Raw genomic sequence first — 26,010 nt, forward strand, 5'->3', positions numbered from 1 at the left:
GGGAAACACTAGCCTCACATTTGTTCAATCTGGAAAAAAAAAAAGAATTATTTGTGCCTGACTATTTCTTGGTTAACTTCCTTAAGTCCCGAGTTTGTCCGGCAAACTCGAGGTGGTGACAAGACTTAAGAAAGTTACTGCTGCTGGGCAAGACAGCGCTTTACACGCAATATTGTTTTCACACTATAATTAAATAGATTAAACAAACAAGATGCAATGCATTAATTAGTGAGCATTTGAGGTGCTGGCAGGTCGATTCCATTACCCTGTTTCCTCTGCAACACTACGACAACATTGTCTGACTCACTTTGGATAGTTTAAGGAAAAGAGGATACAAATCAATGCAACAGGACCAGCGATATTGCCTTTTTTATTCCACACATAATCCTAATCATTGTCAAATGTAGCACATACGTTACCACATTACCCGCAATGCTACTCAGCCACTGACAGTTTGGCTGGAGTTTCAGGAGTATGATGCTTGTAGCAGCTACGAGTGTCACATTAGTGCTAATTTGGCAGGGAGTTGTTGAAATGTACATGTTGGGACACTACAGTGTACTGTTGAACTGCTTATCATTCCGGCTTCACTTTAACCTACTGATGAAAGTGACTGGCTGCAGCCAACACTTTCTAGGAGAGTATGCTCTCAATTGTTATTCCTCTCAGCAGGTATTTGAGATGTGATATACATAATTTCATTACAAACTCATTTTAAAACTAAAAAGATGAAAGAGATGGGGCTACTGAAGCGCTCGCATGTCCTTGTGCAGCTATTATTAACACAAGAAAAATGAATATAGAACTTGAGATGAATGGGATTAGTGTCTTAACGCTGCTCTTTTCAAACATTAGCTAGATCCGACAGTCCCTGCCCTCTTCAGGTTATTAAATAGCCCATTGAGGGCATCCATCTCTTTTGATAATTACGAGCTGCCTGGGACGATCTTCCTTTTATTTAACAATTACATGTCTCTGAGACAGTCTAAGTGTAAAGATATATTTTCTCCTGCCTATGCCTAGTTCTATCTGGCCCAGTTTTCTGCTGCCTGCTCCTCTCAGATCTAAAAAACTCCAACGACAGAGGGGGGCTGTGAAGTCTTTAAAGCAACTCTGAATCTCAGAATGTCTAAAGGAGAAGGGAGCACCAGGGGGAAGAGTGAAAGGAGAAAGGGATAAAGTAAAAGAGGAGTGTACAAGAATGAAAAAAAAAATTGGAGAGGAGTACAGAGACACAAATACAAAGTATGTCCATGAGAGATGGGGTGGGGGGGTTGGTCGTTCGACACAGTCAGAGCAGGGTGCAGTGACTGTGAAACTGCTTAAATAAACACTGCAAGAGAGCAGGAGGGGTGGAGGGAGTGGGAGAGAGTGAGCGATTGGGCCCCTCCGAGGGAGAAAAAAGCTAAAGAATAAAGGAAAGAGAGTGGACGCAGGCTATTTTTTACACAAGGAAGAAGAGAGGCATTAAGGGAAGATACACAGGGGTAAAAAAGTGAGGTAGATGGTGTGAGTCACCAACAGAAAAAAAAAACCCCAAAAAACTGAGATGAAAAGCTCGATTACGAACTAGACTGTAGAATTGGACTAAGAGGTGGAGCATTTTAAAAGATGGAGGCAATGAAGGTGAAATGCCGTTAGTATAAAAGGTGGTAAAGTAGAGGGGAAGATAGCGAGTGACTGAGGAGAGTGAATCGATGGAAACAGAAGCGATGACTGCCAAAGGGGAAAAATGCCTCAGGGACCGCTCCAGCCTTAACTCACATAACGCTCCTGTGACAGAAAAACCTTTTACCTCCAATCCCGGTAATTTCCATATTCACTTCAGCCAATATTGGCTCGGTCTGTTACGTGAGGAGCCAGTGTCATGGCTCCGCAGGGATTACACAACCTATTAAAACCAACTGACATTTGCAAAAACAAATGGTAGTTTAACAGAAAGTGCTGTAATAAAGATATGAGCTTTTCATCCACCGGTTCTTCTCTCGCTAATATTGAGTGTGTTCCCTTTATGCTGTAGAGATTTTAATGCAGAGATAATTAGTTTCTGCACAAGCATCTCTAGATGCATATAGTAGTATAGGGTATGCATTTCATGGATTATTAATTTACATTATATAATATAACAGAATGTATGAAGTAAGTTATTCTAGTTGATGCAAATTGCAGAGAATTTTAAAAGTCCAAATCCCAAAGATAAGATACAGATTCAGGGTGACCCTTTTCAACAGGATCATTATCTGTCATACAATTTTTATGTTGCTCAAACAATTCAAAATATATTATACTCCATGATGGGCTAGTTTCTACCACATTTTATTTCAAAGTCAAAACTCAACAACTACATTAACTCGCTTTCCTGCTAAGAGAAAAAAGATCAACATCGCTCTGTGTGTAAAGTATGGAGCCTGAGCCAGGAGGTGATTAGCTTTGCTTATTTTAGCTTAGCTTAGTACAGGAAAACAGCTAACCTGATTCTGTCCAAAGTTTTTATGCAACAATACAGCTAAAAGGTCACTATCAACATGTTATATCTTGTTTGTTTAGTCTGTACACACAGAAATGTAAGAAATAAACAATTACCAGTTTCACAGAAAGTTTCGTGCTGTAACTATTTCTTGGCGAACAACAGCCAGGAGCAGAGATGTCTCAAAGTCTTGTCATAATTGCGCGGTTGCCAGGCAACCAACAGAGACGTGCTGGAGCAAGTGTTTAACTGTTATTTGTCAAGATATAGCATAATAACTGTTTTTATTATTCTGTTAATGTTTCGGATTAAACACATGACATATAACAAGTTCATTATTGAGCTTTAGAGGTGTTGATGGGTGGATTTTGTTCACTTCGAGTGTTTCTCCTGCTTTGAGTCTTTATGCTAAACTGAGTTAATCTCCTCCTCTCTTTAGCTTCATACTTTATGCACGTTGCATCAGTCTTTCATCTAACTCTCGGAGAGAAATTGATTGTTATACTATGCCTTTAAAGTTCGTTCATTATGGCCAGAATATACTTTTTTGCACTTGTTAGAAGGGGAAAAAAAGATATGCTTTTTTAATTACTTTTTTTAATATATTTATATAACTATAGCAGAGTATTTCTGCTGCCATTTGAAGGAAAACGTATACTTATTTTCTTATATTACAATGATAAAAATTCATGATATATGTTTATTTTTTTATTATTACCATGCTTTGCCATTTTAACAAGAAGGTTTTCTTGTTATAACAAAATATCACCTTTACTGCTCAGTAGAGTGCGTTAGAGGGAAATGTAATTTAGAAAGATAACAATGGTAGAATACTTACAGTAAAACTAATACTGAGAAGTTATTTTGTGTGGTAACTTGAATTGTTAAGAATAGTTCTTGCAGCACTTTATGATTCTGATTATTCTCATCTCTTATTGATATATTAATTTCCTCACTGAGAAGGCCCTCACATATTTGTGCGTCATATATTTTTATGTTTATCATTTTTACAACACTAACTAGCCCAAAGGGAACAGGTTTTTAACACTGAATTTGAAATGTTACTATTTAAATACATCATATGCCTATAAACACATTTATTTCACATTACATTGTTACACTTTGTGCACTTTTCTAACCCATCTATTACAAAAACATATGCTATTGATGCATTTTTGTATTGCCTGTATGAATGAGAGAATTGTGCACACTTTCGTACACTGATAATTCTGTGAGGTTGTGTGTTCCTTTGGTTGTGTTTCTGTATGTACGGAGCACCCATGTGTGCATGGGCGCTGCTGCTCCGGCTGCAGGTTTCTGTCTGTCGTCTCCGGACCAAAGGTCAGCAGCTCAACTGTCACATTTAGTCCGTCACAGCATCTGCTCTGTCTTACAAAAATGGTGTGAGGTTCAAGCTCGGCTGACGACACTCGACCTTCCAGTGTGGGCTGCATGTGAGCCAGGAGGAGAGTGACAGGGCCAGGCTGAGAAATGGCAGCCGACACAGGGGTCACAGAGCCAAAGGGCCATGAAGAGAGTCACAGGGATGGAGAAAACACAGGCAGGGTGATGGAGGATAACCAGAAGAGAGGACAACTTCTCTGGGCAGCGTTTGCGTCTCTCTCATGCTCTCTTGCTCCGTCTTTGTGTATTTCTCTCTTCCACACCTGGGTCTTCTTTCCCTCTACCCCCATACTCCGTGTGTTCTCACTTTCCTCTCCTTCACTCTCTCTCTGCTGCTCGCTCTACTGCTCTGTTGGCTTCAGGCAATGCTGTCTGTTCCCCTCTCTCACTCTGTGATGGAGGGATGGCCTGTGGAGTGAAGGGGGCGATGAAGCGATGGAGACCTTCAACGTAGGAAAACACACCCCTTTCTCTCTTTTGTTGACCCTGAACATCGACCCAATTAATCATTTATTGTCTGTATGTCAACCTTCAGAACATCATAGTTGATGTGCTTGTTCTATTAAAAGGCTCAGTCCACCAAAATTACAAAAGCACCTATTGTCTCTCTTACTGATGGTATCTAGCCATGGATTTTTATTATTATCATTATTTTTATTACTATGTATTTGTCTGGATTTGTATTGAAATTACTGCCTGTATGGAGTTTAATGGAATTTTATTTGTGGTAGTCACAGCATTGAACAAAAACAATGGCTGGAAACATTGCTGTGAACAATTGTCTTAAACAACTACCAATATTAGGACCGAGGGAAACTGAATTCTTGTTTTCTTGACATTGTTTCTTATATAAGAATAATTTTCCCCTAACTTTTACCAAATTCTGCGAGTTTCTAAACATAACCATAAAAATGCTTTAGTTGCTAGGAGATGATGTTGTATTTGAAGAGTGAATATTAGAGGGGGAAAAAATTAATATTTGATGTCAAGAGGATATTTTTACTGTTATGTTCAATATCAACATTTTATGACTTACCAGATACCTTAATTAACATTTTCAAATTATGTTGAGTAAAAAAAAATTGGAATCCAAGCAGCATTACGTGTCTGACAAAACAGAATTAACCGTGTATAAACATAAATTCAAGGACAAAAGGTTGCTTATGCGATTATTGCTTTGGTAGAAATTCTGCAATGCAAGATAATACAAGAGGCTAGTGAGGAAATGTTTTTGTAATTTGGGTGAACTGAACCTTTAAGCACGATCTTATTAATACACGCTGTGCCATACTGTAAATAACTGTCTCATTTATCTAAAACCTGGTGGTGCAAGTGTGTGTGACTGCAAGGGTACAAAGTGCAGGGGAAAGCGTGTGTACGCAAAAGTGAGTGCACATTGAATGTGTGTGTTTACTCCACCTGTACACTTTGCCTGGTGTTTGCATGTGTATTATTCGCACGTTTCCTCTGCACTCTGTAGCATGCTTCATTATCTCCTCACACATTGAAATGAGCCAGTTCTTCAGGATTGGACCAATTAGTCTCAGTAATCTGGTCAATTTAGCCATCCTGCTTCCTCCTCGGGGTTTTCAGCCTCTGGAAATCACACTAACGCTCTGCCATTCGATGGCAGCACTGAACGGGGTGGAAGGAGGAGGAGCAGAGGGGTTTATGTAGAGTGAGTAGAAAGGGGAAGCTATAGGCCGCTCGATATCATAATGGTGCATTACAGCTCCGAAAGCTCCCAACGCGCCACAGCGAGCTACACCCGAGGTCAGACAGAGTATCATTTAGTTCTGATAGAAGCATCTGTGCTTTGAGCGGCGGCCCTCTCGCTTGCTCTCTCTCCCATAGGCATTATCGTTTAATTGCAGGTATAGCGGGTACACGGGGTTAGCAAGGGTTATCCGTAATGCGAAGCAGCGTGGTTATAACCATGTATCACCGTCACTCTTTTCTCCATTAGACTGAACCAAGTGTCGGGGTATCGATCTTCAAGCCTCATTTGCATGCAATAAACTGAGCTATTATCAAAGCCTTAATGAAGATTTTAAATCTGCGTCTGGATCTGGCGTGACCTCGGCATCAATTGGTGTGGTCCATTGCCTTGTGCACCTTCTTCCTGACCCTTGTTCCACTCCGTCTCATTATGTGGTGACATTTGTACGGCAAGCATAACTTCAATCTTGCATAATTAGCTCCTACCTATAATTAAGGCACCTCTCGCAGCTCTTCACTATCTGATTGTTTTGCTGTGGTGTGCTGTGTTATTAACTTTGCAGGGGGGAAGAAAAAAAAAAAAACCTCCCCAGCTCATGTTACTGATTGTCTCTTCAGTAAGGTGCTCACTTAAACTTAAATGCTCCTGCTGAATGTTTTGCAATTCTTTATCATACTTGTTTATGGTAATTTATTCTTTTTTTCCCTCTGTGCACATGAAAGGAGACACTAAGTGTGTAAAAGTGATAGCTCCATATGCAATCTTTCTTTTCTGAGTAAAGGTAAGGTAAAAGTATAAAGGCAGACAAAATTCAATGATGTTAACAACAAGATACCATTTACTATTTAAATTTTTTTGTCCTGTGGTTGCTCCAACATCTCTCAGCCCGCTGCTTTTAGGTGCGCATAAATGACTCTCTTTATCAAAGTATACACTGGCAAAATGAGCAGTTAATTGAGATACAGAGTGTTTGTCTTGGACTGAATACACTAACATCATATCGATTGCAAGGCCTTGTTTATGTCACATTTGACTGAGCATGATCAATTCTGTCCTGGCACTTTGATTGATCACCAATATGCTGTCACAAGTATTGATTGGGGCCATGGTTAGAATAATGCCACCATCTTAAATGGGGTGGATGAAGAAGAACGTGCTGAGCTGGCCCGATTTGTTTCCTGGACGGCCCCTTCTCCCTCTAGGATCTCCTTATTTCTTTGGAATTTTTAGGCACACGTCTCTCCCTCTCCCCTCCAAATTCTCTCCGACAGACTTCCCTTTTTCTCCCCCTTGGCCTCGGTCTCTCCCTTTTGCACACAAACACACAGATACTCCTACCTCTCTTCTTTGCTCATTATCCCTCCTTCCCCAACTTCTTGACTTGTCATTTTTCCAAAGCCTCTCCGAGATCTCCTCTGTGCATCTGTGAATTGTGTCTCTCTGTAGCTGTGCCCCTGTACAGCCAGACTCTTCACTCCATCCATCTCTGTCTCTCTCCTGCCTCTCCCCACTCCCCTCATCCATCTCTCCTGCTCCCTTATTCATATCCTCTGAGCTTTCTCGCCTCTCCTCTTGGTTGCGGGATCATGGCAACCAAGTTTTCTCCTTGACCCTGTGCAGCGAAAGCACACAAACATTACTGTAAAACACGTCAATAGAGTATGCTACCTACATCCATCTATATACTCTATCTTTGTATCTATCTGTCTATAATACATGGATAAAACTCAGACATTACACCCATATGTTACTGCTGATCTCATTCCATTGATATTTCTGGGAACGCTTTCTTTGGAACTGGGAATTGCTCCCATTCATTCACAAGAGCATTAGTGAGGTCGGCCGCTGATGTTGGGTAATAAGGCCTGACACTCAGTCGGTGTTCCAGTTCATCCCGATGGCACTGGATGGGCCTGAGGTCTGGTCTCTGTGCAAGCCAGTCAAATTCTTGCACATCAGACTGGGAAAAAAAAAACATTTCTTTATCTACCTCACTTTACTGTCATGATGAAACAATTTTGGAGGAATACCACCTCTTTACTACTCTTTTGATATTTCCGCTAATTGGAGCTTGAAGGCCAAACTTAATTCTGGTAAAGACAGAACCAGATTAAAAGTCCACAAAAACATGTAGTGTATTTCCTTATCTTTTAACCTGGATTTTTCATTGGCAGCGTTTCAGTCAGTTCCATCACGGCAATTCAGTAAACACCTAACGTTGCTCTTTGTTCAGATCAAATAACAGCAGGTAGGAACTATAATTATCCTGAGGCATGGGGACTTGAATGAGCAACTTAAAGCAATAGTCTGACATTTTGGGAAATACACTCATTTTCTTTCTTGCAGAGAGTTAGATTAGAGGATCAATGCGTTTGTATGGTAAATATGAAGCTACTATAGCTTAGACTGGAAGAAGAGGGATACAGGGAAACAGCTAGCCTTCCAGCACCTCTACAGCTCACTAATCATCTCACTTATTTAATCGCTAACGAAAAAAGAAAAGTTGCAGTTGCACAGGGAGTTACAGACTGGATTATCCCTCAGACTGTTTCCAGTTCCTCTTGAGCAAAGCTAAGCTAACTGTCTACTGGTTCCAGCTGTGTATTTAATAGACAGTTTTGAGAGTGGTATAAGCATCTAAGAAAATAATCATATTTCCAAAAAAGTAAAACCTTTACCCACTTCAATGTTATACATGAACAGTAATAATGGTTACAGAACTGTAAACAATGAAATAATGCTGCCTAAAATAAGTGGACATATTGAGTGCAAAGTATATCTTAAAGCTCAGCTGCAAAACATAGAGGTAAACTGAAATAAGCTGTAATGAGTACATTGACTAATACCACGTCTCTGTGGACAAATGCATCCACAGTCCACAGCTAACTCCCGTACACGTGATGCCGAGCAGACAAAAGTCCAGTCATTCCTCCTCCTTTTCTTCTCCTCCCTCTTGTGTCTGTCTCCTCTCTTTCTCCCTTTTCCTCCTTCCCTCCTACTCCGCAGACCAGGGCCAATTAGAGAGCATCCCATGTTCCTTCCTGGCTCAACCAAGACACTCTCCAGGGCCGCTAATTAAGCACAAACCTTCCCCCTTTCTGTCTCTTTCTTTCTCTTTCTCTCTCTCTCTCCCTGCACTGTCACCTCTCTCCATCTGCCTCACATCCCCCTTGCTCTCTCTCCCACCCTCCCTTCCTCCCGGCAACCTCTTTCCATCAATTCGCTCATGCTTCCCTCCTTTCACAAGTCTCGCCTGGCCCTTCATCCCTCACCCTCTTTGCCTATTTGTCACGGTAGAGGTTTGATATTCACATTGGGACAGTCTTCAGAGTCAATCTGTGCAAAGCGGCGGACTTGTTATTCTCTTCTGCTAGTGTTAACCATGCGCCCTGTGACCTCAGCCATGTACACTTTAGGAGAATGTCCAGATCTGACAGTGCTGCTGCTTTTTAACAATGTTACTCCGCAACTACTGTTGCCCACTGTCCGCAGCTGAGCCCGCTGACACTGACAACCAGCCCTGTTAATGGGGCTAGTCATAGTAACTCACTGTACTCCTGCTTTCGCTCTCAGTCTCCTTTTTTTCTTCTCTACCCTTCACTTCCTGTCAGGGCACAGCACGAAGAAAATATATGCAGCTTCATAGAAACATTCACCTGGCTTGGCAACATGTCAATCAGTTCTTCACTGCATGTAAAGTTTGGCAAAGAAAAACAAAAGACATCTGTCATGACCATATTTTCATATGCTGGGTTTCGTCCAAGAAACTTGATTAGTCAAAGATATTATCCAGCCGTGGTGTTTACTCCCATTAGACACTGCTATTTGTTCTTTTTTTGGCTGTCGTACAGGATTCATGTAATAACCAGGGAGCTAGTTAGCAGTCTTTCTTGCTGTCTCCTTTTTTCCTCTTATATCTATACAACTTTGAAGAAAACTTCAGAAACCTCAAATGTTTTGTTATTGCATCATTTTTGTACCCTGTATCACAGGAGAGAACACCCAGTTGAGCACTATTTCTATGTTAAAGGCTCCCCGGATGGACTCGGTAAAAAGAAAAAATACCTCACAAGCAAAACTTTCATTTCCAAGGCAAAATAGGAGCAACAAGAGATCCCTGCCAACTCAAAGAGGAACAGCTGTAGACGCTCATTCTGATTCATGTGCTGCAAACTAGTCTCTTGTTTTGGGCTGATGGAGGTAATTAGTCGTAATTTTTGGGGATGGGCTACCTCCAGTAAACAGGGGTAATTTGAATACACTGATGAAGTAATATGATACATCATCTGGTCAGTCAAATTTGGTATACCCACTATTTTATAAGCAGACACAAAATTAAAGATTAATTTATATCTGTTATGTAACGTGGCGACAAGCACTTTGGATGGAGTGCGCTGGCAGCTGACGTGTCTACAGTCATGCTAGCAGCTCTGTGAGGCCGTGCTAAGGAGCAGTAGTTGGGCCAAATGCAGACATCAGCATGCTAACATGCTCACAATGATACTAAGACGTTGTAGTGTTTACCATGATCACCATCTTTGTTTAGTGTGTTAGCGTGCACAAAGTACAACTAAGGCTATTGGGAATGTCATTAGGGTTAGCTGTAAAACCAAAGTACTAGACCAATTAAAATGTTTGGTGATACTCTGATCGTCATTCTAGCACCATCATCTGGGTCAAAGTCATTATGATTCATCCTCTGACTACCATGAACAGCTCTGCCAAATTTCAGGGCAATCCATCCAGGGGTTCTCAAGATATTTCACTAAAAGCTAAAAATGTCCTCACCTTATGGTGGTGCCAGAGTCAAAAGTCAGGGCATCATCAAGTCAGTATTATTCATCCTCTTGGGATGATCAATGTAAGAAATTTCATGACAATCCATCGAAAAAAAGCTACTGAGGTACTTCAGTCTGGACAGACCGACACAGCCACATGGCAAGATAAAAACGTTGGGAATCATCGATGTATGAGATTCCCAGAAAATGAATTATTTATAAACCAGGTGCAAAATGAGTCATATTTTTGGGAGATTAGATTTTATGCTCTTCTTCTTACAATGATCACTGACTGCAGCTCAATATTTGTATTTACCACTGCATCATTAGTTATAAAAGTGTGCTTCCAGTGACATCCAGTAAATATACACATCCCAGAGGGCCGAGAGTGCAGGGTGAGGAAGAGAGAGATTGCTCTGGGTCTCACTTTGTCAACAACTGACTGATAAGAGGTTTTGTTTTCATGACGCCACCCAGATCACCCAACTCCCTCTCCCTCATTCAATCCCCAGCCCCTGAAGCAAAACTAATCCTAACTAAACTCCCAAGATTCCTCCCGTCTCCCATCCCACTCCTCTTCCTCTCACTCCCCAATGTTCTGTCATTCCTGAATTGGCACTAATCCCCCCCCCCCCCTCTCTTTTTCATCTCCTCTTTCCTCCCTTTTGTGTTTTTATGATCTGTCGTTACCGGAGCAAAACTAATCTCCCCCCCCTCCTTCTCTTCCCACCATGGCTCCAAACCTCCTTGCCCCCTCTTCCCCACTTTGGCTCCTACTTCTTCATCCTGACACCCCGCTGTTATCCACCTCAGACCATAACTGTATTTACTTCTCTCCCTAGCCAGCATGGTACATCTCTGCTACTCTCTACGGGCAAAGTTATATTGACAGCCGAGCCTTTGGAAAAAAGGTTCAGGTGAAAGCTGCCTCCATGTACGTGATGTTCCTCCCCAAAACATCTTACACAAATAGACTTCATCTGACACTTTGTATCCAAGAGCAGTACTAGAAGGAAGAAGATGTACCATGTAATAGTGTTCTTCCTTTCAAATAGGAGACAGTGGCAGTGCAGCAGGAATAAAAGCAGAGGCAAAGACTTTCCCCAGACATACATGCAGCCTAGCTGGATTCAGACATCCTCTGACATCTCATTCATATACTGAGATACACTTATGAGTCCTGACATATACACACACACACACACACACACACACACACACACCCTAAGATAGCCACACGCACAAATACTCATGGATTTGTATTGAAAGAGGCCCTGCGATTTTAGCTATATCTCAAAAGTCCATGGAGGGAGAGTGGACACAGAGAGAACATGAGGCTGTCAGCTCATTCTTCACAGCTCGGCCTGAAACGCGTATATCTGCTGTAGCCGAATAATTACAGAGTTATCAGAGCCTTTCTCAGGTCCTCAGCTAGCGACAGCATATGAAAAGACCCCAATTAAGCAATTATCTTTAAAGGTAGAGCCTAATTCAGTCATTTGAGCTCCAAAGAAGCATTGAGAAGGAGACCACAGTGGCTGACAGCTAATTCAGAAAGTGGGGCTAAAGGCATTAAGGCTCAGATAAAAATAGAAGGGGCTTGTCATCAACTAACACTCTGAAAAATTGCAATAGCAGAGCCGAAATGTCAAACTCTTGTCAGAAAAGATTACAGTTTTTATATGCATACTAAGGACATTCATGCCACTTTATCATACATGTCCATTCATCGCTGTGGTTTCCATAACACTACAGCTCTTCTAATTCAAAGATATGCCACTAATATTACAACACTGGGCAATTGAGTGAGGACATTTTTTTTTCCTCTCTAATGGCTAACAACTCAATAAAACACCCCTTCTGCAGCATGCCACCTTTTAGTTCTGTTGTTTAACAGTAGCTAAATGCGGCTCTCATTTTTACAATTAGTTTCTCACACTTTCACTCTGTGTCTTTGTCACTCTCACTGATGTGAGAAGTCCTCCCCCTAAACACTGGCCTCTCGCTGTAATGATCCTCACAAATCACCACATACACAGTGCTACCCCTTACGACTCAAACGGAGAAATCGTTGCAAATGGGCGCATTTTTCACACCCATCTGCGGTTTTTGCTATGTTTAATGACAGATGTGATAATTTGTAGTTTAAAAAAAAATAAATAAAAAAATAAATCAGTATTTCACTTCTTCAGTCACATACTTTGACATTTCCTCTCTTTGTTTGATCATTTCAGCCCAGTTGTCCATAAATGTAGTCTGGGAGAAGACAGTGTTGCTGCTGTGGTCTGCTCTGTTATGTCCAGAGCTTTCTGTGTGTCTCTGCAGTTGTATCAATCTCAATTGTCTGCGTTATACTGTTTGTCAATGTGTCTACACTGCAGGGGCAAAGTGAAGTGATAGACGACTTGACTACCTCCTCGCCTCTTGAGCTTACAATATATGGGGAAGGAAGTGACAGTTGCAGTTCTGACTTGTTATAACTTTCTGGTGTTATGCCACAGTATATTCTACTGTATGACAGAAAGACACTGACAATGTATATTTTGCCTTTGGATGTCGAGTTGTGCTGAATGTCTTTTCGTTTCGTCAACAGCGCTCTGGCTCATTCTGACAATAATCAACACAATGAAAGTCAGACATATTGTGATGCATTATTCATTTTTGTCTGTGTCTGATTACCCGCTACCATTTGACAACTATCACACTCAAATGTGTTTGGATTACAAGCAGTGAGGAGCGAAAAGAGGAAAATGGCTCATATATTGCCTATCTATCATGCAAAGAGGGTCTTTTGCAGCAGCAAGGAAAGAGAAGTAAACATTCACTGACTCACTGGGGGTATAGTTCATAAACACTAAGCTTTAGTCTGACACAATGTCTATCCTCAGGGAGGATAAGTAGTCTCACAAGTGGTCAATAAGTCAGACAGTGCTCCATAATCCACAAAGATAAATCCGCTGTGCCAGGGCAATTCATAATGTTCGAGATGTGTGGGGTCATTTAACCATTTCCATTGATTACTGTCGTTTTGGAAGTGTGTTGCCGTCAAGGGCCCTGAATGGAGAGGCTACTTAAGACTCGACATGGTGATCAATAGTGCAGTCTCCAGGTCCAGACGGCATCTCACACATCAAGGCCATGTGGAAGTCCTCCCCAGCTCTCCTCCAGCTGGATCAATACAACATGCATACACACAATCACACGCACTCCATTTGCTCCCAACCTCCCATCAACAGGTGCAGTTTAATATGCCTCATTTAAAAGAATGAGTCACTGAATCAGACCAGATTGAATAGCCTTGTTCTACATAAAGAGAGCAGTCAGACGCTTCGACCGCCTCGCCAGTGCAAGAAATATACTAATGTTTAAAAGACCCGTAAAAGATCTGCCAAGGTTGAAAATCAAGATAAAGCGCTCAGTCGATCCTAAAATTGATTTATAACCTTACCCTCACAAAGAGCGCTTGAAAATACATGAACCAGTGCCACGGTGTTTAAGGCTGATTTCATTTTGAGCCATATTCCTGTTGAATAGAGTCTCAGGACATGGTCCAAAAATATGGCTGTAGAATATTTCAGTCAGCCTTAAAGCTAGTCGTCCCCGGAAATGATGGAGAGGAAACTAAGAGACACTAAGACGCTGCGTCGTGGGTTTACAGTGCAGAATTATAAGGACAGGCGGCTTGACCCCTGCTGCTCACATCGACAGCCACTACTGATTTTTTTTTCTGCTGTAGGACTGAGTGTGCCGCTAGCAATCCCAACAGGCCAGCTCATGAAAGAATTGCCAGTCTCAATGTCCTTTTCAATAGGACCACTCATAGAACAACTCTTACACAATCATGCCATAAAGTCCAATGAGCAGAGTCTGCAGGTTAGATCAATACAGCTAACGGCAACGTGCCCTGGACCAAACATCTTAAAATCGGTATCACCAGAGGTGCCAGAGTCACTCCGCGGACCAGATCAATGCCTGACCGGCTGACTCCATTAGAGGACCTTTTTATCAACAGAAGTGCTTGGTAGAGGTGGATGAGTTAGTGCTGGCCCAGGCGCTCGCTCAGCCTTTAACCTCTCGCAGAAGGTTTCAGTTGCACTTAAGCAGATGAACTCATTCAGAGTTCTTGGTGCAACTCCTGCTTGTTTACTGACTAAGCTTTGACCATTGCTCAGTGAAAACAAGCACGAGATTAAGGATATGGTAAGGATGCAGTGTATTCAAAATGTTAAATTAAGCCCGACTGATTTCAACCACAAATTGTTTGCTTTTCTGCCAGATCAGTTGTTGTTTGACCTGTAGTTTGAGGCAGGGTCACAGCGCTTGATTCACTGCCTGAACAATCAACATTCTGGCTGTTGGACGCTCCGATGGACTTCTGGCAGTCTTGCAGCTTGAGCAGCTTCATGGTCTGATTTCCCACATGGTTGCTGCCAAAAGATCCATTATAAAACTGTAGTGAGCTTGTTTTTAAATCATAATAGCGGTACTTTACATGCTGTGGTTAATTGTAGTATTGACTGAGACTTCACTGTGATACAAGACTGTCTGTATTGTCAGTATATCCAGCCATCTGACACTCTTTTTTATTTTTCCATTTTTCTTTCCGTTCATGGTATAATTACACAAAGTAATACTGCCGTTCTCTTGTTTTGTCAACATTGTTGAGGATGCAATTGTCTCATTTGAATAAACTTTATTGGAATTGTAGCGTGAAATAACATAATGTACAACATTAATATAAATGTACGGTCTCTGCTCATCTTTACATACCAAAAAGTACTAATCCTTTGTTAATGCTACTCTAATCAACCTTTTTATATAACAATGGATCAAGATACTATGTTTAATGTGAAAGGTGTTGTTCATTGTGACACAGAAAATTCTGCACGTTCCCCCAGCTCTACGGAGACTCCATGGAGTTTAAGCCTCTTTCAGCTCATTGTTTTGGATTTATGGACCTCCACTGTACTGTTTCAGTTCACTTTCAGCACACACATCAACCTTGTTTTCGTCTGTGGCAGCAGCAGCTGCTCTCAGTTAACGACGCCCTGGTAAACTGACTCCGAGTCAAAGGAGAGTGAATTTTGGACTTAGATTTGCCAGGTACATTCGCCAGAAACTCGATTCTCACTGAATACTAATGTTGCTTTGTGTCTGCTGGATGTGTAAAGAGACAACTGTTAGCAAACACATTTACCATTTAAGATATTATGTCAACACTGTGTTCACAGGTAAGATCTGGTCCTAAAAACTAAAACTAAATTATGACATACAATTATTCTCTCTTGTTTCAGACGAAATGTAGAAAGTGTAAAAGCAAAGAATTGAGGAAAATGTTTGACTGTACAAAGTGTCATTGACTTTCCTCAGAGGTCTCTCTTTTTGTGGTTACCCCTTTCTCTCCATTTTATGACACTGCCACGGTTCACCAACATTAATGTGCTGTTAAATACGGCTCCTTGGAAGTTTAATTTATGTCCTCATTTAGTCTTGCAGAACTAATTATCTGCAAAATTGGAACTGTTAAACACTAGAATGAATCTATGATTATTTTAAATTATGTCTGAGAAAACTGCTATGACAAAAAGTGTGACTGTTATAACAAAAATGTGAGTGTTACATGCAATTTTAGCCAAAAAATTCTCAATCAGGTTACTTTAATCAGGTGCCAAGTGGACTTATTATATTCATGTGAGACAGTTGCCTGGATAATTGACTTAACTTTGTACTTTGTTGTTACTTTGTCTGTGTGGCATCTGGACACTTTGTAAATATAATATAGCTTCATAATATATTGACAGATAGTGCATATAAGTCATTTTCAATACCCTAACATATTGTAGTCTATCAGACTTACACAGTATTTAAGGCCCATTGAAAAAGTTAAAGCAGAGTGACATAAAACTTTGCAGGGGAGCCAACAAGTTGTCACAGTGAATGACAATCACTTTTCTTTCATTTTGCAGAAAAAAAAATCATGCCATGTAAAAAACTCACAGTGGAGAGTTTTCATATACTGAATCAAAACCTTTTTGGCATTTCTTTTTGTCTTCTATAATCTTTGCCTTTGAACAGATCTCACCCGGAGCTTTAATTTAATATATGACACTCATTTTTGCCAGAATTGCCCTTCTGGCCCCAAGGTCTCATGTCATGTGTCTTCGGGGGCGACAGATCATTTCATATTTTCATTTTCCCTGACAGTATCAGTCTGAGGCAAATCGGCAAATCACATTAACTGAATTATACATTTTGTGAAATGTATTATTCAAAGATTAATTTATCACAGACAGTTTGTTGTTTCACAGAATATTAACCTTAGAATGAATTGCCAGGTTTTTTTTTCTTTGTATACTTTTAAAGATTACTCCTATAAATTATTTTGTGCTGTTCTAAAATTCATTTTTAGAACATGATTCTCTGGACAGTCTAATGGAGCAATTTTGAGCCCTTTGTTCCATCAGCTGTCTTTCACACAGCAGCGCTCTCTTCTCTCGCACTCTGTATCAAACTTGGCTTCCTTTTAGGAGGCGTCCTGCTGTGCCAGCGACACCAGACATAAATACCCCCTCTCTCGCCAGAGCACTTTCCATCTTTCAGTCTGACCTTCTTTCTCTCACCTCTTTCTCCCAGTGTCTCTCTCTCTCTGACTCTCCCTTTTTGTATTTCTCTTCCATTCACATCTCTCTCCTATACCTGCTCCTGTAAAGACTCTTTTGCCCTGCCTGCTGTCTCTTTGTGTCTCACCTCTTTTTTTTTTTTCAGTGTAAAAGTTCCCTCCCATTTCTCTCCTCTGGTCCTTGACTGAGCACATCTTCACACCTCGTTATCCTCCATCACACTTTCCTCTCGCTGCTTTTCATTTCAGTTTAAATTATTCATTGATACCTGGCTAAACTTAATAACACTTGAGAGGTCTTTTGGAAGGTTTCTTTATTGAATGGAGGTAAAATATCAATTCCCAAAACCAAGAACAGTGGATACAAGACCAAACCATGGTTTGACAGCTGGTCATGGTCATTTCGTATAAATGTTCATAATGTACTTTCAATAAGTTCTGTGTCCAGTCACAAAGATTACAATAAAATTGGTTGCAAGTTGTTATGTCTCTCTGGTCAAAAAGCCTTTTGAACACAGATTTGTGCTCGGTTGCACGTCCACACACAACAATGATGTCACAAAGTCACGGAGTGCACCTGTGTATCACCGCAGCAATGATGAAAACAAAGTTTTTAACCTTGTTAACATGTCCATATGATGTTTTCATTTAGTACAATACATTTCATGAGTGAAATAAGCAGTCAATGCCATGGCTGCGTATTTCAATTTTGGAACCGCAGTAAATCATAAAAACATATTCAAACAGCCAGAGATTCATACATCACAAACCATCAGCAACCAATCCTGTCAACTTGCGGGGATGGGAGAGGGGGGAAAGTAAAATGAAGCCAAAACCTTGTCAGTACAGAGAGCAAGAGTTAGCATTAGCACAACCACTAACTCTGTGTCAGCCACTGCCAGTTACAAGCTAACAAAAAACATAAACAGGTGAAAGATGCTAACCACGCTAACCATTCTGATATGTCTGCTAGTTGCCGATTTTGGTGCACAACTGACTCCTCCTGAGTCTGACTGAGACTCAAACATGTGGCTGAGTCACTCTGATGTTTCTTCTAACACTAACCATCTTGAAACACACTGCTACTTCACCAGTCACCGAAAAGTTGTTAGCACAGAGAGCGAGAGTTTGCATTAGCACAGCCAATAACACTCAGTCAGTCGCAGCCACGCACAAGCTAACAAACAACATAAACAAATGACTACACTTACCTTTCTGATACGTCTTCTAATCGCCGATTTTGGTGGACAACAAACTCCTCATCTGAGTCTGACTGAGGCTCAAACAAGTGGCTGACTCTCTCAGACGTTTCTTCTGCTAACCATCTTTAAACGCACTTCTCTTACACCTGTAAATCTAGCGCAAGCAGCGGTGGTGGGCGTGGCACGAGGCCTGGTCCAGAATATCTCAATGCGGAAGTAATTGTACAGTACCCAAACTAAAATATGGTTATTTTTAGTCAGTGTTAAACCAACACGCTCAAATTTTACCTTAAAACTGTCACTCATTTATTGTTAATTATAAAAATAAAAAAATTAAACTATGTGCATATGATATTAAAAACTGCAAAGTATACACACATTATTCAGACCCAGGAGCAAATAGTGACCAATAAACACTGCATTTCTTATCTGCACAAGAGAATGTAATGAGAAACATACATGAAAAGAAAAATGCAGTCCATGGTCCAACTTTTGACCCTAAGATTAAGCAATGACTGGTTGTGACCCCTAAACACAGGTTGTATGGTCACCTGCTTGGAAGTGAGGCTACCTTCTCAGGTTGTTAAATATAATGGTTTTAGAGACCTGAAGTGGTACAAGTATTTCATAACAAGTCAAGGATTGGAGAAAGAGATTGAAAAATGTAACATTTCATTTCTTGTTGATCATTTTGCAACCCTTCAATACCGTCACCTCCAAAGCTTAACTTCACACTTTTTGTCAGTTTCCTCATAAGTGTGAATGGTTTACAATGGTACACATGTGAATCTGTCATCTTATGCCTATTTTTCAGCCAATATTTCAACCAACTCAACCTTCTAAACTTAGGCTAAAATGGTTTCTCAGTTAATCGGTTTAAGTCATTTTCCAAGCAGAAATGCCAAACATTCCCTCGGTCCAGCTTCTCTAATTCAATTATATGCTGCTTTTACTTGTCCGATTTGATTAGGCAAAACAAGCAATTCAAATACATCACCTTGGATTCAGGAAATGGCAACTGGTATTTTCACTATTTTGTGACATTTTATTGACCAAACAATTAATCAGTTATTTTGGACGACGATCTGAACCTAAATTGATAATGGAAATAATTGTTAGTTGCAGCCCTATATTCAACCACTCAGTGCTAGCCGCCTAGATATTCTGTCAGGGTGAAACATCCTCTGAACACCATGAAAGATCACCTTTAAAAATGAACACAGTAAGATTATTAATAACATTATAAGTGAAGAATGCTGACTGGTAAATTTACAAAAAAAGGTCACTGGCCTGATAAACTGGTTCACCATCTTGCTGCACCCAGCTATTCTGTAAATACGGCTCCAGATTTAGGTTATCATTTACCTTTAAGCTTCCAATGGGAACCAATTTTCAGCATGATTCATAGATACCTCTGGCAGGCGCTCAAGCTTTTTTTCCACCTTAAGGCGTCAAACATCTTATTCTGCCCTCCACACATCTCTGGATCTCAGTAGGAGGCTCAGATTGCTGACCATCACAGCCTAGTGATTACCTCGGCAACATTTTCAGCAAATTGTCAGAAATTCACAAAACATTTTCTTTCCTCCATTACCCGTGACTTCCAAAGTTCTATAGTTATAGCCCACAGTGTCTGACTGTCGCCACGAGCTCTGTTTGCTCCGCGTCTTAGTCTGTATGCATCTGGGACACACAGACCAACAGATTTCTTTTTTTAGATCAGAGCGGCACCGCATTACAGAAAGGGTTTTTACAAATGTGATGTAGACAAATAGAAGGTGCAGATTCAGTCTAAATATATCCCTGAGTCAGAGGCACTTTTGTTTACATTTTGTGTTCAATGCCACATATATGCAAAAAGCCAGTTGAATTAATGTAGTCGCTCCCTTTTTTGGTCGTTGTGTTGTACTGCCCTCCACAGTCCAACATGTGAAACTTAGAGAACAGCTGTGTGTCACAGCAGAGACATTGTCATGGACTCTAGATTTTTCATATCTCACTGTATACCTTAATGGGGAATTTCGTATCTGCATTGAACTGAACTTGTGAATGTTTTATATTTGGTCGTAATTTGATTATCATATACTGTCTAGAAGAATTCAGTCTAAGGCAACTGGACAGGCTGGCAAACATTTTTCTTTGATTGAAATAGTCTTATGAAAACAAAAAGAAAAGGAAAAATATGGCAAAATTACTAAGTATGTTTCCCTTTATCTCTTTAGCAAACAATCGCATTTTGGGACTGGACTGGAATGAATTGATTACTTTTGGTTGCTATGCCCTCGTCTAACAAAGTCTTCAAGGATTTATTGCATTGTTCAACTGCCAGACTGTTTTGAAGATGAGGAGACATCATAATTTTGAGGTTTTAGTTGTGTATTGCTGATATTCACATAAATTTTCAAAGGTCCACTTATTGCTAACACACCGCAGGCAGAAGGATGCGGAGAGAAAGGTTAATAGGGAGGGATCTGTCTTTATAAAATGGTCCAAAGGCAGCTGAGTATTACATATATCGCATAACAAAAAGGACACCAGTTTATTCCAGCAGGTAAAATGAGACATTTGAAGAACTTCAGCTAAAGAAATTGGACATTTTTAATTATTTTCTGTGATCTTATAGACCAAACGATTCAGAAAGTAAACAGCAGATTCATCGATGATGAAAAGAAAATGGTTGTTGAAGCCCTGACAGCGATTTCCAACCTAAATTCTTAGTCACGTGTATTATTATATATCAGTGGTGTCATGTAATTTAAAGCTCCTTTAAAGAGGGTCTTTAAAGAACAAAACTTAATTCATGAAGAGCTGAATCCTGTTTAAAACGGACACCCAAACCAACAAAACATATCCTCTGAATGATCCAGCCTTTTAAGTTTTGTCACTGCCTTTTCATGCAGCAATAATCCACTAGTTGTTTACACCACGTATCACTGCTAAATGTGTAGCAGATGCTGTGTCTGCCTCTCCCTTTATGCACGTACACCGTTGTAACGACTTGCCCATTCAGTAAAACATTTTGTCCATTACACTCACAGAGACATTTACCAGTAGATGAGACCCATATTACACATGAGAAGGGAGAAATTGGAATTGGATTACAGGCCACAAATAAGTAAAACAAGAGTCTGGTCACAGTGCCAGACAACAGATGCAGTATCACTGTGCCACTGGATGAACACCAACTGTGCACCATAATATCACACGTTCACAAAGTGAGCTGTCTGGCATACACACCTTCATCACATTGTACTACAACAGGTAAAGTGATGTGGCTCAACACCTGATTATCATACATATGGCAAGTTCACAGCACAGTTGTGGCTCACACATATTCCATTAACACACAGGTTTAGTAGAAAAAGCTGCTAGTCGTTCCCAGGGTCATACAGGAAAGCAGTTAATGTCAGAATAATTTCTTAAAAAGCTGTATGAACATAAAATATTCAGCATTGTGAAACAATAGTTTTATTTTCCGAACGGCAGCATTAGTGATTGGTAATAAAAGAAACGGCGCATACAGAAACATCACAGGCGTTGAAAGGGAAAGTTCCCTACAGCAGGAATAAAGCAGTGCTAATGTTAAATGTGAAACAGTTTAAAGCATTGTTGCAACAGGCCTGATGTGAGTGAGCCTCTTTCACTGTGCTTCAATTCAATCTGTTATATTGTAAGTACATTTGCAGTGAAAATGACACTTCACATTACATTTGCATGAAATGTCACGTCATATAATTATGTGATGTGTTTCAACTTGTACAGCAGGTGCACGTCAATTTCTTTACCATTATCAAATGGTTATTTTGTCTGGTGTGGGTGCATCAGTACGTGCAGTTCATGAGTTAACAGAATTTTGTTTTGTTCTGAGATCTGGTTGCCTTTGAAAACAGGCTGTTGGGAAGGACATGGGAATCATCCCATACTGCCCTCATTTTACAGTTGACAGAGGAAACAGCGAGAGGTGAGGGTGTATTCAGAAGAATTTCATGCTGCTGTCTGGTGGATTTTCTTCTGTACCAAGCACTAAATGATGGGATATAAACTAAAGATTTTAAAGTGAAGTTTTTGTTGATTTTTCCAGCACTTAGTGTTCAAAAAGATGATAAAATTGGCAAACAGATGAGTACAGTTTTTCCACTTTGATGCAGCTGCAACACATTGTTCCAAACTTCATCTGTAATAATCCATTATTTTAGTATTATTGTCAGGATTACTAAACAAGGTCGATCCCCCACCGCACACTTATTCCAAAGAGTAAATGCATTGTGACTCTCCTCATACTGATTTAATTCTGAAATGGAGAACATCTCGACACCAACACGTGTAATTATACAAACTAATTCCGTCAGAAAAAAGTGAAAAGCAAACTTTACAAAAAGGCACAAGTTCACAGAACAACTTTAACGTGAAATCTTAACCTCAAATGACAGCAGAGAAGCTAGAACATGGTAGTAAAGCGGGACAGGCCGCAAACTGGCACATGACAGAGTGGGTGGGTGCAAGTATTCAGAATTAAAAAAAAAAAAAAAAAAAAAAAAAAATCCGCACACACAAGTGCCTCAAAGCAATATCATATAATACCAAACCAAAATGAATGCAATTGCCTTTTCAATATCTGATTCAATGATTTGGGTTAATTCTATAAGAGCATCTTAGGGTATTGTCTGCTATTAAAGCCATCAACCACTTTTCTTTTTTTTTTTGTTTATTCTTTTTAACACGCCTTTCATGTGTAAAGTGGCTCTGTGTGATCGTACAGTAGTTGTATACACCAAATACTGTCAAAACACAAGTCCACACTAATAAGATTTTAAAAAGTTTACATTTATTTCAGAAAGGGCAACACATTCATAAATACTGAGCAGCTAACTGGTACAATCAGACCCATCAACAAGATTTCTTTTAAAGTAGGCCCCAGAGTAATATATGCTCTTATTGAAAAAAGTGATCAAGACTAATTAGGAGACTATTATAGATGCGGCTTTTCATGCACATGACAGATTGTTAAATGCCAATTTACAGTGTCATTTAAACTGAGCAGCAACATGTAACTTAAAACCGCAGTTTGTTTCAGAGTTGAACTTAATTTAGGATCCAACTATTCTATCTGGCTTGTGTTGTGACCTGAGCTCGACCCAGAGCGCACTCTGTTAGAATAACTCAAATGTTTGAACAAGTTTCACTCCCCACATCTTATTACAATTGTTCTAAAAAGCTGGAATATCCAAGCAGGTTCAGCAAGTTGGACAGAAAGATTAAGTCAAAAAGACGGTGTTAGCTGATCTGAATGTTTCTGGCAGACGGTGTGTTGCTTTTAACACGTGCACAAGTCTTTTCCTCGAGAGAAGGGTGATGATTTTGTTCCTTCAACACATAATCCATCCACAACCACTGTTCATAAGTGTGATAGTCCTTCTCCAGGTCCGACACGATCAGCCCAAATTACAAGTCATCGACCACACATTGGGAATCTGACAGCATGATCTCTATTTTGATGCGTCGATCTGTGGCACATAAGTGGGACTGATCTTCCAAGGACCCAGAGCATCTGTCACTTAGGATTTTGGGTTGGGCAGAGGACGCCGGAACAGCAAGATGTGTGGCTCTACAAGAAAAGAAAGACACACAATATGTAAGCAGAGTGATCAAACTTAACAGTTGTGATGCTTTGATTCTTTGAGGGGAAACTTGACTCTTGTTACTCCTATTACACACATTTTGAATGGAAGGTGTGACTAGGATGGCACCTGTTGTCCATATGCTTGTGGCCACCAAATCTATTGAAATGTTGACCACTAACCTGGACCAACTCTTTGAAAAGATGTAACTGTACCTGTTTTAAAGTAATTAAGGGACTTGTTGTCTTTCATCTTCATAAAACAAAAGGGGACAGAAGGGCTCAAACTTTCAATCAGCTAAACAACAAACATGCAAGGAGCAACATATCTGTGCTCTAAAGAGCTGACACAATTAGTCAATTAATCATTTAGTGGATTATAAGAAAATTAATCTGCAACCAATTTAACAATATAAAGTGGCCACCCTGGGCTCATGTAAATTTTTACAATTTTCTGACTTTATCACTTAATGATCAGTAGATTAAAAGAAAAAAAAAAAAATGAAATAACCCTAGTCCAGTTGTGTTCTGTGCCTTGTTTCAGTTTATGATTGCATTAGTGTGCGCTGCAGTCAAAAAAATGGCTGAGATAAAAGATAAACCATAGATATTAAGCTGTAACATATGCATAATATAAACATATTAACTTTAGTATTAACTAGTAATCTAGTATTAACTTTCAGCACCGTCATCCTGATTAGACTCCTAGTTTTACCCTTAACCCAAAAAATACCTAGTGAGTTCTCATTTATTATTATTATTATTATTATTATTATCATCATCATCATCATCTCAAGCACTTTTTTGCAAATTATTAAATAAAGACTTGAAAATCTATTGCTACAGATTCCAAGGAAAACTCATTAGGCCTTAGTTGTAAGTTACACCTTGTTATTTGTACAAAAAATCTCAAGATCAATCCATCTATGGATGATATTTATTTGCAGAAGCACCACACATACACTCTTGTCCTGACATGTATGATTTAACATGTGTGCTAAAGTTAATCTATCAAGAGTTGCCTTGTCACTCAATCAGCCAAAACTGCTTTTTGTTACATTTTTCACAATGGCCTGCTACTAGCCCCAGCATCAGAATGGGGCCAAATAAACATCAGAAATATATCAAGATGGGATCATTTCAGCTCAGTTACATTAGAATCAGAATACATTCTACATACATACATACATACATACATGGTTTAACATTAAGATTAAGATACCTGGCTGGTGGATCATGTAATGCACCCATCCTTGGCTCTGTTGGACACCCAGGTTCCTCCACTCGGTCTCCGACATCAGATGGGTCTTAGGTACACGCTTTGCAATGTCTTTGGGTAACATTACATGCCTGTAGAAAATATTTATAGAAAATGGGTGCACCAGTTAAATAATAGTATGGCGTATAGTGTTACATAACGGACGACGGTTTCAGTCGAATGTTACCATGGTGAGATTATTAAATATGTTATATAATAACGTTGACACACTGACAAAGTTAAAGTGCATGTTGTACAAACAGAAACCATACCCACCTGTACTCGTATTTGTCATCGTCATATTTGTCAGAGTAGTAGATCTGTTTGTGAGACATGACGGAAATCTGGTGGAGAGGTTTTTAACATTAGTCAACATTCAGAATCACAAATAAAGCATATTAGCTCGATAGTTTAGTGGCTACAGTGGCAGCAACTTTTAGTTCGTATAGCTAAGCGAGTGTAGCTATGCTAACGTCGCTCAAGTTAGCTGAGAACAAGACTTATCTCCTTCAACTTAGGTCGATGTAAACGTCCAACCAGACGTTTATGTCGCTTTGCGAACAATCAATGAGATCTCAAAGTTACCTTATTAATTTCGGGGGTATTCCGGGGTTTAAAAAAGAGTAAATTATTCCAGTTTTTGCGTCCAACAGCAGCGAGATGTTTTCTCCTTCTTTGTTTCCCTCTCGAATGTTTGCAAGCCCGCTTTTCACTGTTCAAATAGACCTCGACTCATCCCATTGGCCAATCGATCCCAAGAGCTCTCTTGCCATTGGTCCGTTCTGTCCGTCGCAGAAAATTGACGCAAACGCTATATCGCCTCCCAATTGGTCAGCACGGTGGCGAAAACATCCAGATCCATTCCTTTGCATTGTGGAGGCTACAACAAGTCTGCCGCAATTCAAACATGACACACTTTAACGTTATTGCATAACCAGTGACCCA

The 26,010-nt window shown here is 40.1% G+C and overlaps 1 protein-coding gene across 1 annotated transcript; it reads right to left on the reverse strand.

Annotated features, from left to right (window-relative positions):
- Positions 1 to 21,642: 21,642 nt before the first annotated feature.
- On the reverse strand, positions 21,643 to 25,787 carry cks1b (CDC28 protein kinase regulatory subunit 1B). Its single transcript, XM_023409928.2, has 4 exons — positions 25,651 to 25,787; positions 25,342 to 25,409; positions 25,030 to 25,157; positions 21,643 to 23,795 (listed from the first exon to the last, which is right to left on the reverse strand). Exons 2-4 carry the CDS (start codon positions 25,398 to 25,400, stop codon positions 23,746 to 23,748), a joined length of 237 nt encoding a protein of 78 aa, XP_023265696.1. The 5' UTR covers positions 25,401 to 25,409; positions 25,651 to 25,787; the 3' UTR covers positions 21,643 to 23,745.
- Between the last annotated feature and the right edge of the window lie 223 nt (positions 25,788 to 26,010).

This window comes from Seriola lalandi, unplaced genomic scaffold (genome assembly GCF_002814215.2).
Source record: "Seriola lalandi dorsalis isolate HSWRI2012SDOR001 ecotype SW California unplaced genomic scaffold, Sedor1 jcf7180002054408, whole genome shotgun sequence".
Taxonomy (NCBI): domain Eukaryota; kingdom Metazoa; phylum Chordata; class Actinopteri; order Carangiformes; family Carangidae; genus Seriola; species Seriola lalandi.